General features: G+C 44.4%; 1 protein-coding gene across 1 annotated transcript in view; it reads left to right on the top strand.

Annotated features, from left to right (window-relative positions):
- The window catches only part of CHN2 (chimerin 2), a 233747-nt gene extending 222628 nt beyond the window's left edge, over window positions 1–11119 (top strand). The window contains exons 9-13 of the mRNA XM_036327746.1: window positions 3455–3628; window positions 4845–4922; window positions 7134–7271; window positions 8854–8959; window positions 9340–11119. Coding sequence (XP_036183639.1) covers window positions 3455–3628; window positions 4845–4922; window positions 7134–7271; window positions 8854–8959; window positions 9340–9511 — 668 coding nt within the window. The 3' untranslated portion in view covers window positions 9512–11119. The remainder of the gene's footprint in view (window positions 1–3454; window positions 3629–4844; window positions 4923–7133; window positions 7272–8853; window positions 8960–9339) is intronic.
- Window positions 11120–12662: the final 1543 nt, after the last annotated feature.

Here is a 12662-nt window from a genome sequence, read left to right as displayed (position 1 = left end):
CATCCCCACTTTACTACAAAAGAAAGGGCATGAAAATAATAATCCTGGAGAACATTGATCACATACCAGGCACTGAGCTAAGCATTTTCTCTTTATCATGCCAATTAGCCTCACCAACAGATCTTGGGGGAGATGCAGTTATTCTCCCCATTAAATAGATGACGAAACTGAGGCTTACAGATGATTGTTAATTGCCCTTGGCCACATACTAAGCCGTGAAACATTGATTTGACGCCAGAGCCCATGCTCAGAACTTTTCTACCATCAGATAACAATGAAACCTTGATTTGATATCACATAGTTTCAAAGCGTTTTGAAACCCTAGGTGTTTTTCTACCTAGAACTGGACACACACACACATTGCTAGCAGCACATAACACATCTTGTTAAGATACATCTAACAAAAAATAGCAAAGAATTGCCAAATTAATGTGTAACTGGGCTTCCTAAGTCATCTTGCCATGCTTTTTCTGGCAAGCAGTTCGGGTCGGGAGCAAGAGCAGCCTCCTGTGATATATCTGTTGGGTTTCCACCAACACCAGGACTGATATTTTCCTTGCTAGGGTGAGATTTACAAACAGAATTCTTATGAAGCATTTAAAATAAAATAAGGTAATGACACTACATTATGATTATCTATTGTTTCCCCATACTGTCCGTTTGGGCTCACAGGATCATGGGATTTTAAATCCTTTCTCCACTTGAAAGAGGCAATCTTAGCTTCTAGTGTAGACACAGCAATCACCGGTAGTGATGCCTGGAGGGTTCAAGTAGATGCTCATGTGTGTCTGTTAACTCCATCTGTCCCCGCCCCGCATCCATGAAACAAGCAGCAAACATAGGCTCAAAGCAGTCTTTCCAGAAATGATCCAGATACTCCCATTAACACAACAGACTAGGCGAGAGCTACAGAGCACCTCCCAGCTGAACCCCTGAGCAAAGTGGTAGACTATCTGAAGTACTCAGTGGTATGAATTCAGCCTGCCTGCTTATACCCACCAAAAAGATCCCTAATTGCTGGTATTATCCAATTTCAGCAAGAAATTGGTCCAAAGTCAATATTATGAAAACAAAACTCTGGGATTCGGATTAGCTTTGAACAGCAAATTTCTCGGGGATAAGAGGGTGTTTCTCTCCAGTGGCCACCATATAGCTTCATATTCCCCTGAGCAGCAGGAAACCTGCAAACTGATCATTAAAGGGTAAAAGAACAATCCCTGCCTCTCCACTCCCCATATTTTACATATTTTAAACATTTTTAAATGAAACACACTTCATTTTTAGTATATGGAGATGTATTAGTTTGCAAAACCTGAATATTTTTATATTTGTTATAAAACATCTTCATTTTAATAAAATGTCAGGATTTCATTTTCCATAAACACTGTTGCTTCAGATATTAACACGAAGTATATAAGGAAGTTGAGAATAGAATTATTATGTAAGCCAGCATTTCCACTTCTAGCTATATACCCCATGGAGAGGAAAGCAGCCATTCAAAAAGGTCATTGCACACCCACGTTTAGGGCGGCATTTTTCACAATAGCCAGAAGGTAGCAGCGGCCCAGCAATGGGTGAATGGATAAACAGGATGTGGTCTATCCATACAAGGGAATATTATAGGAAATCCTGTCATAGGTTACAATATGAATGAACCTGGAGGACATTACTCTGAGTGAAATAAGCCAGTGAGAAAAGGACAAATACCGTATGATTCCACTTATGTGAGGTAACTAAAGTAATCACATTCAGAGACAGAAAGTAGAACGTGGTTGTCAGGGGCCAGGGGAAGAAGGGTCTGGGGGATTCATATTCAATGAGTACAGAGTTTCCGTTTGGGGAAATGAAAAACATTTTGGAGATAGATGGTGGTGATGATGGCACACAATGTAAAGGTGCTTAAGACCCCTGAACTGTACACTTAAAAATGGTTAAAATTGTGGATTTTGTGTATTGTATCTTTTACCCTAGTTTTTCCAAATTGTTTTAAATGAAGTTTGTAAAGATATAGTAAAAATAATGAAATAATTGAAGAACAGCTAAGCAGGTATCTTTGTGTTTTCTATCACCGTATTTGCGATTTCTTTGATTGAATTCTCACATGGTGTCCATCACACCCCAGTCTTTACATATATTAGCTTATCTGATCCTCATGATAACCTTACAACTAGATCTATTTTATCCTCATTTTATAAAAGAGGAACCAAGCAAGAAGACCAACCAATTCTATTTAGTTCAGTTGGCCAAAATTTACATCTACTAAGTAAATTTATCAAAATCTTATTGAAGTTCACTTGAGCTTTGGTGACCTTCTCATGTTGATGAAGCTGAAATGAATGAGAACGGTTTTGCCTTTGGAAGGAGAGTAGGCAGAGAGAACTTGGCCGGTATACATTACATAAAGATCATCTAGTGATTTTCAAAAATAATTTTTTGATGATTTTACAAAAGTTTAGATCCTCTCAAATCCTTAATGTGGTTAAGTGCTTCTTTTTTTTTTTGCAAAGTAGCTGATTATAATATTTGTCATATGTATAATGTATATATCTTAGAATATAGTATATCATTATTATTGTTTTTCTTTATACCTAGAAAGACAAGTAATATTAGAAGGCACTTTGAATAAGCAGCACATCAACTGTGAACAACTTCGACATTAAATTTTTATTTTCCAGCATGTAGACTGGACTCCGTTATTGTTTGAGAAATTCCATCAGTGGATCCCAACTGCTCTCGAGGCTTTGCCATGCTCACAATGCATTCAGTGAACTAGAAAGCCCCTTTTCAGCTTTAGATCTTGATATGAGCTTTATAAATAATTACTTGCATCATCACATTTCATGGCATTGTTCTGCATTGTAAGCCCTCAGGTACTCCCACTGGTGCCCAGGTAGGCATCATTCCCACTCGCAGGTGTCAAAGTGAGGCAAGTGGCAGGAAAATGGCCTGCCCCCACTGCCCACAAGGAGGAAGAGAGTGGGAACTGCGGGCACCTCTCCAGGAAGGGGTTCGCAGAGAGAGTAATCTTGTCCCCCACAAGAGGAGCATCGAGGATTCAAGAGAAACAACCGAGCAGAAGTCCTACGTGCCCGCTAAGAGCCACGACTAGCTCTGAGACGCCACACCCAGAAGCCCACATGTGGCCACAGAGGTCCCAGGCCCGAAAGGGAAAGAAACATACAAACAACCTGGCTACTGACCAGGACTATCCCAGTGAGATTAGTCCAGCAGCAGAGAAAGCTTCGTGAGAACAAATGGATTATGTAAGAGTTTCCTGAATACATTCAGATTTCACACTCCTTGGATGGAGAGGACCACCTCTGAGTGGGGTGGACGCTCCAGGGAGATGCGGCAAACCCTGGGCTGTTTGCGCCGTTTATTTTTGGTAACGTGTCGTTTGTGCTGGGCTTTGGCCAAAGGGCAGGGCCATCTAATGTGGCTTCTTTGTTTCCAGACTGCGGGCTGAACGTACACAAGCAGTGCTCCAAGCATGTTCCCAACGACTGTCAGCCGGACCTCAAGAGGATCAAGAAGGTGTACTGCTGTGACCTCACCACCCTGGTGAAGGCGCACAACGCCCAGCGGCCCATGGTGGTGGACATCTGCATTCGGGAAATCGAAGCCAGAGGTTTGGAAAAGGCCCCTTGATATAAGGATTTGATTTTTACTATTGCCAAGGAAACCTTCTTAGAATCGTTAAATTGACTCTCCACTGTTGATGTAGGAAAAATGGTCTGCACAGGCTCACGTGCACATGCGTGTACCCACACACACGAACTAAATCAATTTCTGTTTCATTCATAAACTATTCATGTGTACAGTGCTTCCATGTATGCATTCAGCATATACTTGCCGAGCATTTATCATGCGCTGCACATTGAAGATATAAAAGGCACATTTATTTGAAGGTATATAATTAAATTAATCATATTTAAACATTTAACATATTATCATATTTATGACTAAATAATATAAAGGCTATAAATTTGTGTTTGTTTTTAAATTTTCAATTGCAATTGACATTCAATATTTCATTAGTTTCAGGCTTACAGCATAGTGATTAGACATTTGTGTACCTTACAAAGTAATTCCCCCAATCAACCTATACACCTGCACCATACACAGTTATTACAATATTTTTCAAACATTTTTATTTATTTCAGAAAGGAAGGGAGAGGGAGAGAAAGAAGGAAACATCAATAATGAGAGAGAATCACTGATCGGCTGCCTCCTGCATGTCCCACACTGGGGATTGAGCCCGCAACCCAGGACTGGAAATCGAACCATGACTTCCCAGTTCATAGGTCGACACTCAACCCCTGAGCCATGCTGGCTGGGGTACAATATTTTTTACTATATTCCCTGTGCTGTACTTTACTTCCCTGTGAGGATTTGGTAACTGTAAAAGGCTATAAAATTGGGCTGTTTCAACAAAATCAGGATAATATGTATCTCACACCTGCGTCCATTGATGTGTGTGGCACATGGACTAAGATGATGCGGAAGAGAAAGCAAGTAGCTGCCTGAGGCAGTGAAATCGCATCCAGCAGGCTGGTGAACAAAACAGGCAGGAGATCATGTGGATGAGAATCGTAAACATGGGTTCGCTTTACAAAGCCAGACAGGAAGACGCCCCCATCACTGAGGTCTCCACCGTCCCGCAGCAAATGAAGACATGTGCATAGAAATGGAGACGGACGAGTCCAAGTGCCGATGGAACAGTGGATGGTGTAAAAGCACTGACGATTTTGCTCATTTCCTGAGAGCACACAGTGCAGATATGAAATTAGAGTGGTTCTTAGATGTTGCTGGAAGCTGGTTAAAGTCTGTCTCTTTTTTAACAGGATTAAAGTCAGAAGGTCTTTACAGGGTCTCCGGGTTCACCGAACACATCGAGGATGTCAAAATGGCATTTGATAGAGGTGGGCTTGCGCCTTCTTTTTTATTTAATCCTCACCTGAGTATATTTTTTCCATTGATCTTTAAAGAGTGAGTGGAACAGAGGGAGGCGGGAGGGAGGAAGGGAGAGAGAGAGAGAGAGAGAGAAACATCAATGTGAGATAAACGCATCAATTGGTTGCCTCCCTTATGAGCCCCGACCAGGCGGGGGATCCAATCTGCAACTACTAGTAAGGTACGTGCCCTTGACCGGGAATGGAACCTGTGACCCTTCAGTACGTGGGCTGACACTCTAACTACTGAGCTAACTGGCCATAGCATGAGCTTGAAAGCCAGATGACTTTTTAGTGCCCTGTCTTTGGGAACCAGATTTTATTCAAGCTGAACCCAGAGTTTCGGGGCTACTGAGAGCTGTTCTTCAGGAAGCCAAGGAGTAATCTTGTTCTCCGCCTCTCTGGGGGGTGCTTTTATTAAGTGTGGACAAGTGACCACACAAGGAAGTGAGTTTAAAATACTCCTTGAATGAATGGGCAGCCAACATTTGGTGCCATTAAATTCTTGTGTTGGTTGCCCAACACTTATGGTTACTCCCGTAGCACCAGGATATGCTCTGTCTCCCCATGTCAGGATCCTATTGGCGCTTCTCCTTCTCCCGAAGCTCCAAACAAGAGAGCAGAAGGGAGGGAGTGGGGTCCCCCACGCAGTGAGTTTGGGGAAGCCAGTGGAAGTGCAGGAGGTAACTCCTTTTGTTCCTTATGCCTGTGTCATATGCGCCCCAGGCCATGTGACACAGTCCTAAGGGAACTTTTTAAAAATGCAGTTCACCACGGCCCATTGTGGGGACTCATTCAGAAAGCTGGGTGAGCCCAAAATTCTGTTTTTCTAATGAATAACCTAGTGAATACTGGTGCAGCCAGAGGAGGGGTGGAACCTAGCCCGCTAGCTAGAACCTCCACACCCCAGAATAGTATCCATGGTCTCAGACGATCTGGTCGCCCCGTCTGTTCAAGCTCATGGCCAGTTCCTCCTCCCTGTACACTTCGCACCCCGGCAACACGGAAACCCACCTTCCCGTTTTCATGGACAAGCCCCTCGGCCCACGTCGCTCTGTCCATCCATAATGCGCTCACATCTCTGCCTGGAACCACTCCCTCTTCACCGGGTGTCCGCTTGTCCTTCCTCTTCCCTGAATCCTCGCTGACCGCCCGCCCCACGCTGACCTACGAGTTCCATTTCCTTTCCTCTGCCCCCCTCCCTGTTTCCACGTCTCCAGCACAGCAGTCTTCCAGTTCCTTGGAGCTGCTGAGTTGCATGCCTGACTCCCAATCTGACAAGAGCTGTTAAAGTGAGTGTGCCCTTTCTTCGCTGACTCACGGGGGCTTCAAGTGCCTGGCACACGGTAGATTCGCAGTACAAGTTTGTAAAATATGTAAGTGGGACCGTGTGGCCTACCTGCTACACTCTCACTGTTCTCTGGGCTTCAGCTTTTTTAATCCTCAGAACCAAATCTGCTCAAGCATTTGTCCTTTCAGTTCTCTGTATAAGAGAAGATGCGAATAGTCTCTCAATAAAACAGATTTTGTTGAAAAACATATTCTAGTATGTGCCAATTAAATTGGACTGAGAGCGACGAAGGGTAAAACAAAAAGTCAAAGATTTTTGAGAATGATTGTAAAAATGGTAAGAAATATAATATTGCCTGTACATGAGGGAAGGGCAAGGTTTCCCAACATAAAGTCCTAGGGACTGGGAGGAGGAATCAAGCTAAAAGCATCTTCAATGAGCCTGAAAGAGACAGTAGAAACTGAAGATATTCAACAATTATTACGTGTATATCATCTTCAAATCCAACTTCAAAAAATACTGGTAGAACTATTTAAGGACTTACTATTTTTTAATTATAAATTTGGTTGTTACTGTATTCTACTATGAATCTGGGTACAATCCAGAATATGAATTTTGGGCTAAATTTCTACTTACCAAATTACCATGAGCTGGGACCCAAATAACCATTGTAAGTCTGTTTCACTACCCTTTCTGGCTACACTAACCCTCAAACCCAAAATCCCTCTCACCAAACTCCTTTGTGTCACTCCCGGCACCTCAGCGTGATTGGAAGTAGTCAGCTGAGACTGTAAGGGAGCATTCGTTGGATTTTATTTTCCTCCCTGGGCATGCTTTAACTTGGTCAGATCAGCTCCTCATTAGGAATTGGGCCATTGATTGTTTTGCAGATGGTGAAAAGGTGGACATATCTGCCAACCTCTACCCAGACATAAACATCATCACTGGAGCCCTGAAACTGTATTTCAGAGACTTACCCATTCCTGTCATCACCTATGACACCTATTCCAAGTTTATAGAAGCAGCAAGTAAGTAATAAGAACCAATTTTTCATTCGTATCAAATGTTTAAGTACAATGCTTTTGAATTCAAGAGCATTCAAACACAGAGCTGTTGAAATTATTGCCTGAGCGGCTTGCTTTGCAATTAACCACAATGGCTCAGTTCGTGGGAAAGCAGGCACCGGGCCCCAGCTGCGTGGAGCCAGTACCAGGACAACTCGGCTGAGCTGAAGCCACATGCCAGGCAGCTGTCTCTGCCCATCAGCCCGTCTGTTCCGGGAACCTGTGCAGGCCTACTCTGTTAGACGCTGAAAGCAAGAATGTGTCTGCAGTAGAAAAAATTAGGTGATCTTCAGTGAGGACTGTGGAGATTAGCTGCTTTCATCATCAGGGAGAATGCTGTTGCTAATCGATTGTAGTCATACCCCAACTTTTTCCCCTTGATGCTATTCAAAATTAACAACAGGCCACGTGCTATGCTAGGAGCTCTCATCAGTGTCCTCTCGTCTCATCTTATCTACCTGATGAAGCCAATATTACAATTCCATTTTACAGAGGAGAGCAAGGCTCACAGGTCTAGGAATGGAGCATCAGCCTCGGTCGTCCGTCAGCCCACGGTTGCTCATTCTATGTTTGGCGCGCTGGCCCACTGTTGTTGAGAGAGAGAGGACCACAGTGGTGAAGGGGGCGGGGGGGGAGTAGGGGGTCTACAGTTTGCCTTGGAACGTAGTGAGAAAGGGGTTCAGATGCTGGGATGCATGGCATAGATGCCAAGCCCCATTTTGAAGAAGTTTCATAAAAACGTATCGTCTTGAGAGGTAAGTGCTACTAAGTATGTAATGAGTCAGGGATTCGTGCACTTTGCAGAGGAGCTGTGGCCCCGCTTCCTGGTAAGAGCATCCTTTCTTCCTGGGTCCTGGCGGTCCTGAGTAGAGAAGGTTCCAGCAGTGGGTGCCCTCCGTCACAGGAGGAATGACATGAGAGCTTCCTGTGAGTGGCTGCCAGAGACCTAACAAGCAGAGCACACGTGCTTCCTCCCATGGTCATGTGCCTCATCCACGTCCTAGCCTGGACTGCACACCAGGGTTCACCATGCCAACACTTTGGTGGAAAGCGCCACTAACGCAGGCTGAGTTGCTTGGCTCGTCGGCCAGCACCCTTGCCGATGATAAAGTTGCTCAGTTCTGGAAGCCTGCCAGGGAAGACTTAATTAGACAACGTTACGGGAACGCTACCAAGTGAGATCTGGTGTAAATTAAAGCTTGTGGTGGTGAGATTTCTGGCAGATCCACCATTGAGAAGAAGCTGGGCAAAGCCCCATCTGTGCGGGTGCCAATTGTAAGCATCTGCAGGCTGCAGACTCCAGGAGAGCCAGCCTCTGCCCCCCCCCCCCCCACCCAGTGGGCATGCAATGCCCACGTGGTGCCCAGCCTCAAACCCTTTCTGGGACAAGGCAGGACACGAACAAATTCATCACTTTCAGTGAAATGTTGCCTGAAGTTGCATGAACTTGTTAGACTTCCCCTCTGTCGGTAGCCTAACTTCTTACATCTCTGCAAGCTTGAATGTCGCGGGCTGCACTGACATTCCTCCTGTGTGACCCTCACAGAAATCTCCAGTGCAGACGAGAGGCTGGAAGCCGTCCACGAGGTGTTGATGCTGCTGCCTCCCGCCCACTATGAGACCCTCCGGTACCTGATGATCCACCTGAAGAAGTAAGCTCAGGCCTCCTGACACGGCCTCCGCGAACCCCGCCTAGACTAAAACCTCCGCACACTGCGGGTCAGCTAGCAATCCGCCCCTTCAAACCCACATTCTTCAGTTAGAAGGATCGATTTTTCTGATTTTAAAGATTGTGTCTATATCAGACTCACTTGGTAATTCACTTGCACTGGCTGAGGCAATGTCCATAATCTAAAAAGAACAAACAATGAGAAAATTCTCTCTTTAAAAATGCTTTTCTGTCATTCTCATAATTTTCTTTTGCAAATTTCCAAACCAGAGAAGTTCTTGGGGGCATACGTGCATCGTCAGCATTAAAATATGTGCACGAGTTGGGATGATGGATGTCTCTGTGTCTGTGTGTGCCTTGCAGGGTGACCATGAATGAAAAGGACAATTTCATGAACGCCGAGAACCTGGGGATCGTGTTTGGGCCCACCCTGATGAGGCCGCCGGAGGACAGCATGCTCACCACCCTCCATGACATGCGGTACCAGAAGCTGATTGTGCAGATTCTAATAGAAAACGAAGATGTTTTGTTTTAACCCACCAGGGAGATGGGCTGAACGGCCCCAGGCCCATGGAAGTTCAGAAGGCTCAAGGAATAAAAAAAACTCTTCTTACACTTGATTTTCCAAACAAATGACGGAGTTTCCTGGACCGCAGTGGATGGCCACGTCGGCTACTGTGTCTCATAGACACTCGCTTCCTCCACGTGAGCACAGCATGGGCGAGGGTGAGAGAAAGCCCTCGCTGGGGTCTTCGCCGTGCCTCGTGTGTGTGTCTGTTTTGCCGGAAGAGTGATTAATAAATCTTTCTTTAACTTATTAAAAACCAGTGTAGACCTTTATACAGTAATGAAAGGGAACTTCATTCATAGAGGTACTTGATACAGTTAAACATTTCCCACTTACGAAAAGAAAGACAACTCTATATGTTAAATGTTAAATGAGACTTATATTGTAAAATGGATTTTTATTTTAGCTGCGAGAATGTTCCTTTATTTTAGCAAATAGAACTCAATGCAGTGCATTGATTATCACCCTGTGTACCTTGTCCTGCCTCTGTGCTGTGATCCCTGGGGAAGTTTGCCATGAATGCAGTATTATCTTGACATACCTCCGTCCTTATCCGTGCTTTCCAGTGAAACTTCACCTGCCGCCGGTGTCCCTGCTTTTGATCCGTTCTGCTGTTAAGCACTTGGCATTGTGCTATCTTATGGCATATGTTTATAGCAATTGTAGAATGGTCTGGAACGTCTACAAGCTTTCTTCCCATAAAAATTTCGTAAAGTCTCCAAGTCTGTTTGGAATTGGTCATGGTCTTTCCATATCATGTGTGCATATCCCAGAACACGCAGAATACGGTCATTTTACATCAGGTCATTTGGCCACCCTGGTTGCATCTGGGCTGTATAAAAAGTTAGCCTTTTTCCTCTTTTCTTTGCAGGCAAGCACTCAAAGTTCGTCTGTTAATGCCAAATTGTATTTTTGCCGCATTTCTGCATTTGTGAAAAGCGAATCTGCAGAATAATTGTTGGTTTTCTTTTCATTTTTGTTTTATAAACAAGCCTGTTTTTCAAAGTAAGAATGAATGAGTTTGGGTTCCATGAGTATTTGTTCCTCTTTGATCAGAGTAGCTCTGTTTGGATAATAATTTAATATGATTTTATTACTACAGTTCTGATTGGTTATATTTATCTTAGCATGAGCTTTTCACACCAAGATTTCTATATTTTGTAACATAGGGGAAATATTTAAAACATCAAAAACTGTACATCCAGACTTTTTTCCTCCTTCAGTCTTTTCCTCCGATTGTCTGAGATGATTGATGCAGTTACTCACTTGTGTTGTTTTGGAGTGACCAGGAGGAATTACTGTGACAAGGGGGTTGGAAGGAGGAGGCAGCAGCACAGTCGCCGGGCGAGTCCCCGATGGACTCCTGGGCACTTGGTGGGGGGAAAGCACTTCTGCTGAGTCCCTGCTCTCCTGGTTCCTCCCAGCTATACAGATGGGTTTGTTGTAGCTGATGTACTTCTTGATACTGTCAAAAATTATCTGGAAATGGTTTTATTTTGTGAAGTGGACAATACTTTGTAATTTATGATCGTGTAAATGGAAGGAAAGGAATTAAATGCATTAAATTCTTCTGTCTATCATTTTGGAGTATGCATAAGAAATCTGCGTCCGGAAGTGGCGGGGGTGGAGGTAGAGAGAATATTCTGGGAACGTTGTTCCCAGATGAATTTTGGCAATGAAGTTTCTGTTCGCACCAAACACAAACATCCCACTGAGTCCCTAGCTCGCTGCCCCCTCCCTCACCAGCTTCCCCCTATAGAGCCTGCTTGAGATGAAATTCCAGTGGCCCACTCATTCACTGAGAGATAGGACCTTTACAGCCAATCACTCCAGGCCACTTGCTGAAGAACAGAACAAAAGTTTTAGAGCCAGAAAGACTCGAGTTCAAATCCCAGCTCTGCCTGTTATCCGCTGCATGCGTACGAGCTTGGGAATGGATTTACTCGCCTGAAAAAACGGGGGGAAATATTCTGAGTGTGATGTCTTGGGTGAAATGATGATCTAAAGTAATTAGTAATAGTTGTTTCTTGTTATCATTATTTTAAGAGTGATGACTTAGAAGGAGAAAGGATAGAACATGGAGGAGGGGAAGGAAGAAGCATAAGACGAGAAGGATTTGTCCCAGATTAAATCCAAGTCCAGGTAATTACAGGGGTATTATAACAGGGCTCTCTGATGTATAACGAGGTTCATTTGACTCCTTTTCTTGAACACGATGGCAACACTTGATCCCCTCGAGCTTGCTTTCCCCTTGAGCCTGCTCACCCAGGCCTATCTTCCCCGCCATCTGGCAGCCTGGCGTGTCCTCTTACCTGGCTTGAAACTCCTGCCATTGGGACAACTCTAGCAGTTATATCTGGAGGGAGTCAGTATCGTTTCCAGAAGCCCACTGTTAAATCATCCACGGGTGGGTTGTGGGAGGTGGGACAGGGACAGGGTGGGTGGGGGAAGACCCTTTTCTTTCTCCCATTACCATAAGTGGGCACCTGGTGGGGGGCTGGTGCAGAAGGTCAAGGGCAGAGCAGAGTCAGGGGAGTAAGGAGAGTACAGGCAAGTATGTGCCACACAGTTGAAGTATTGCCTGGGCTGTCCTGACTCCTTGGGCAAACCCAAATGAGATTCCTGAGCCCTATCAACCTCCAAATTTAGACTCAGTCTCTTGAGTGTAAATATGTAATGTCTATTTTATCAGGCACTTATTAATGGGCCAGACTTGGAATCAATGAAGAAGCTTATCTCACTGAAGAAATGAAAGAATGAGTTTAGTCTGGCTGGAGAGAGAAAGCTGGTCATGTTACAGATTTGAGACCCTAATCTAAGGGAGAGGAAAGCTACTAATGTGGTTTTATAAAATAAACTTAATTTTGAAACATTTTTATATTTACAGAAAAGTTGCAAAGATACTGCAGAATGTTCCTGCATACTACTTACCTATTTCTCCTAATGTTAGTTATCTATATATATAAAAGCCTAAGTGACCATTACCACCGGAGGACCAGATGACCAGCTGGTAGCTATGACATGCACAAACCACCAGGGGGCAGATGCTCAATGCAGGAGCTACCCCCTGATGATCAGTGGCCAACGTCCCGCAGCTGGCCAGCCTCCCACGGTCCCT

The sequence above is a fragment of the Myotis myotis genome, unplaced genomic scaffold, assembly GCF_014108235.1.
Source record: "Myotis myotis isolate mMyoMyo1 unplaced genomic scaffold, mMyoMyo1.p scaffold_m19_p_11, whole genome shotgun sequence".
Lineage (NCBI taxonomy): Eukaryota > Metazoa > Chordata > Mammalia > Chiroptera > Vespertilionidae > Myotis > Myotis myotis.
This window is presented reverse-complemented; position numbering and strand designations above follow the sequence as displayed.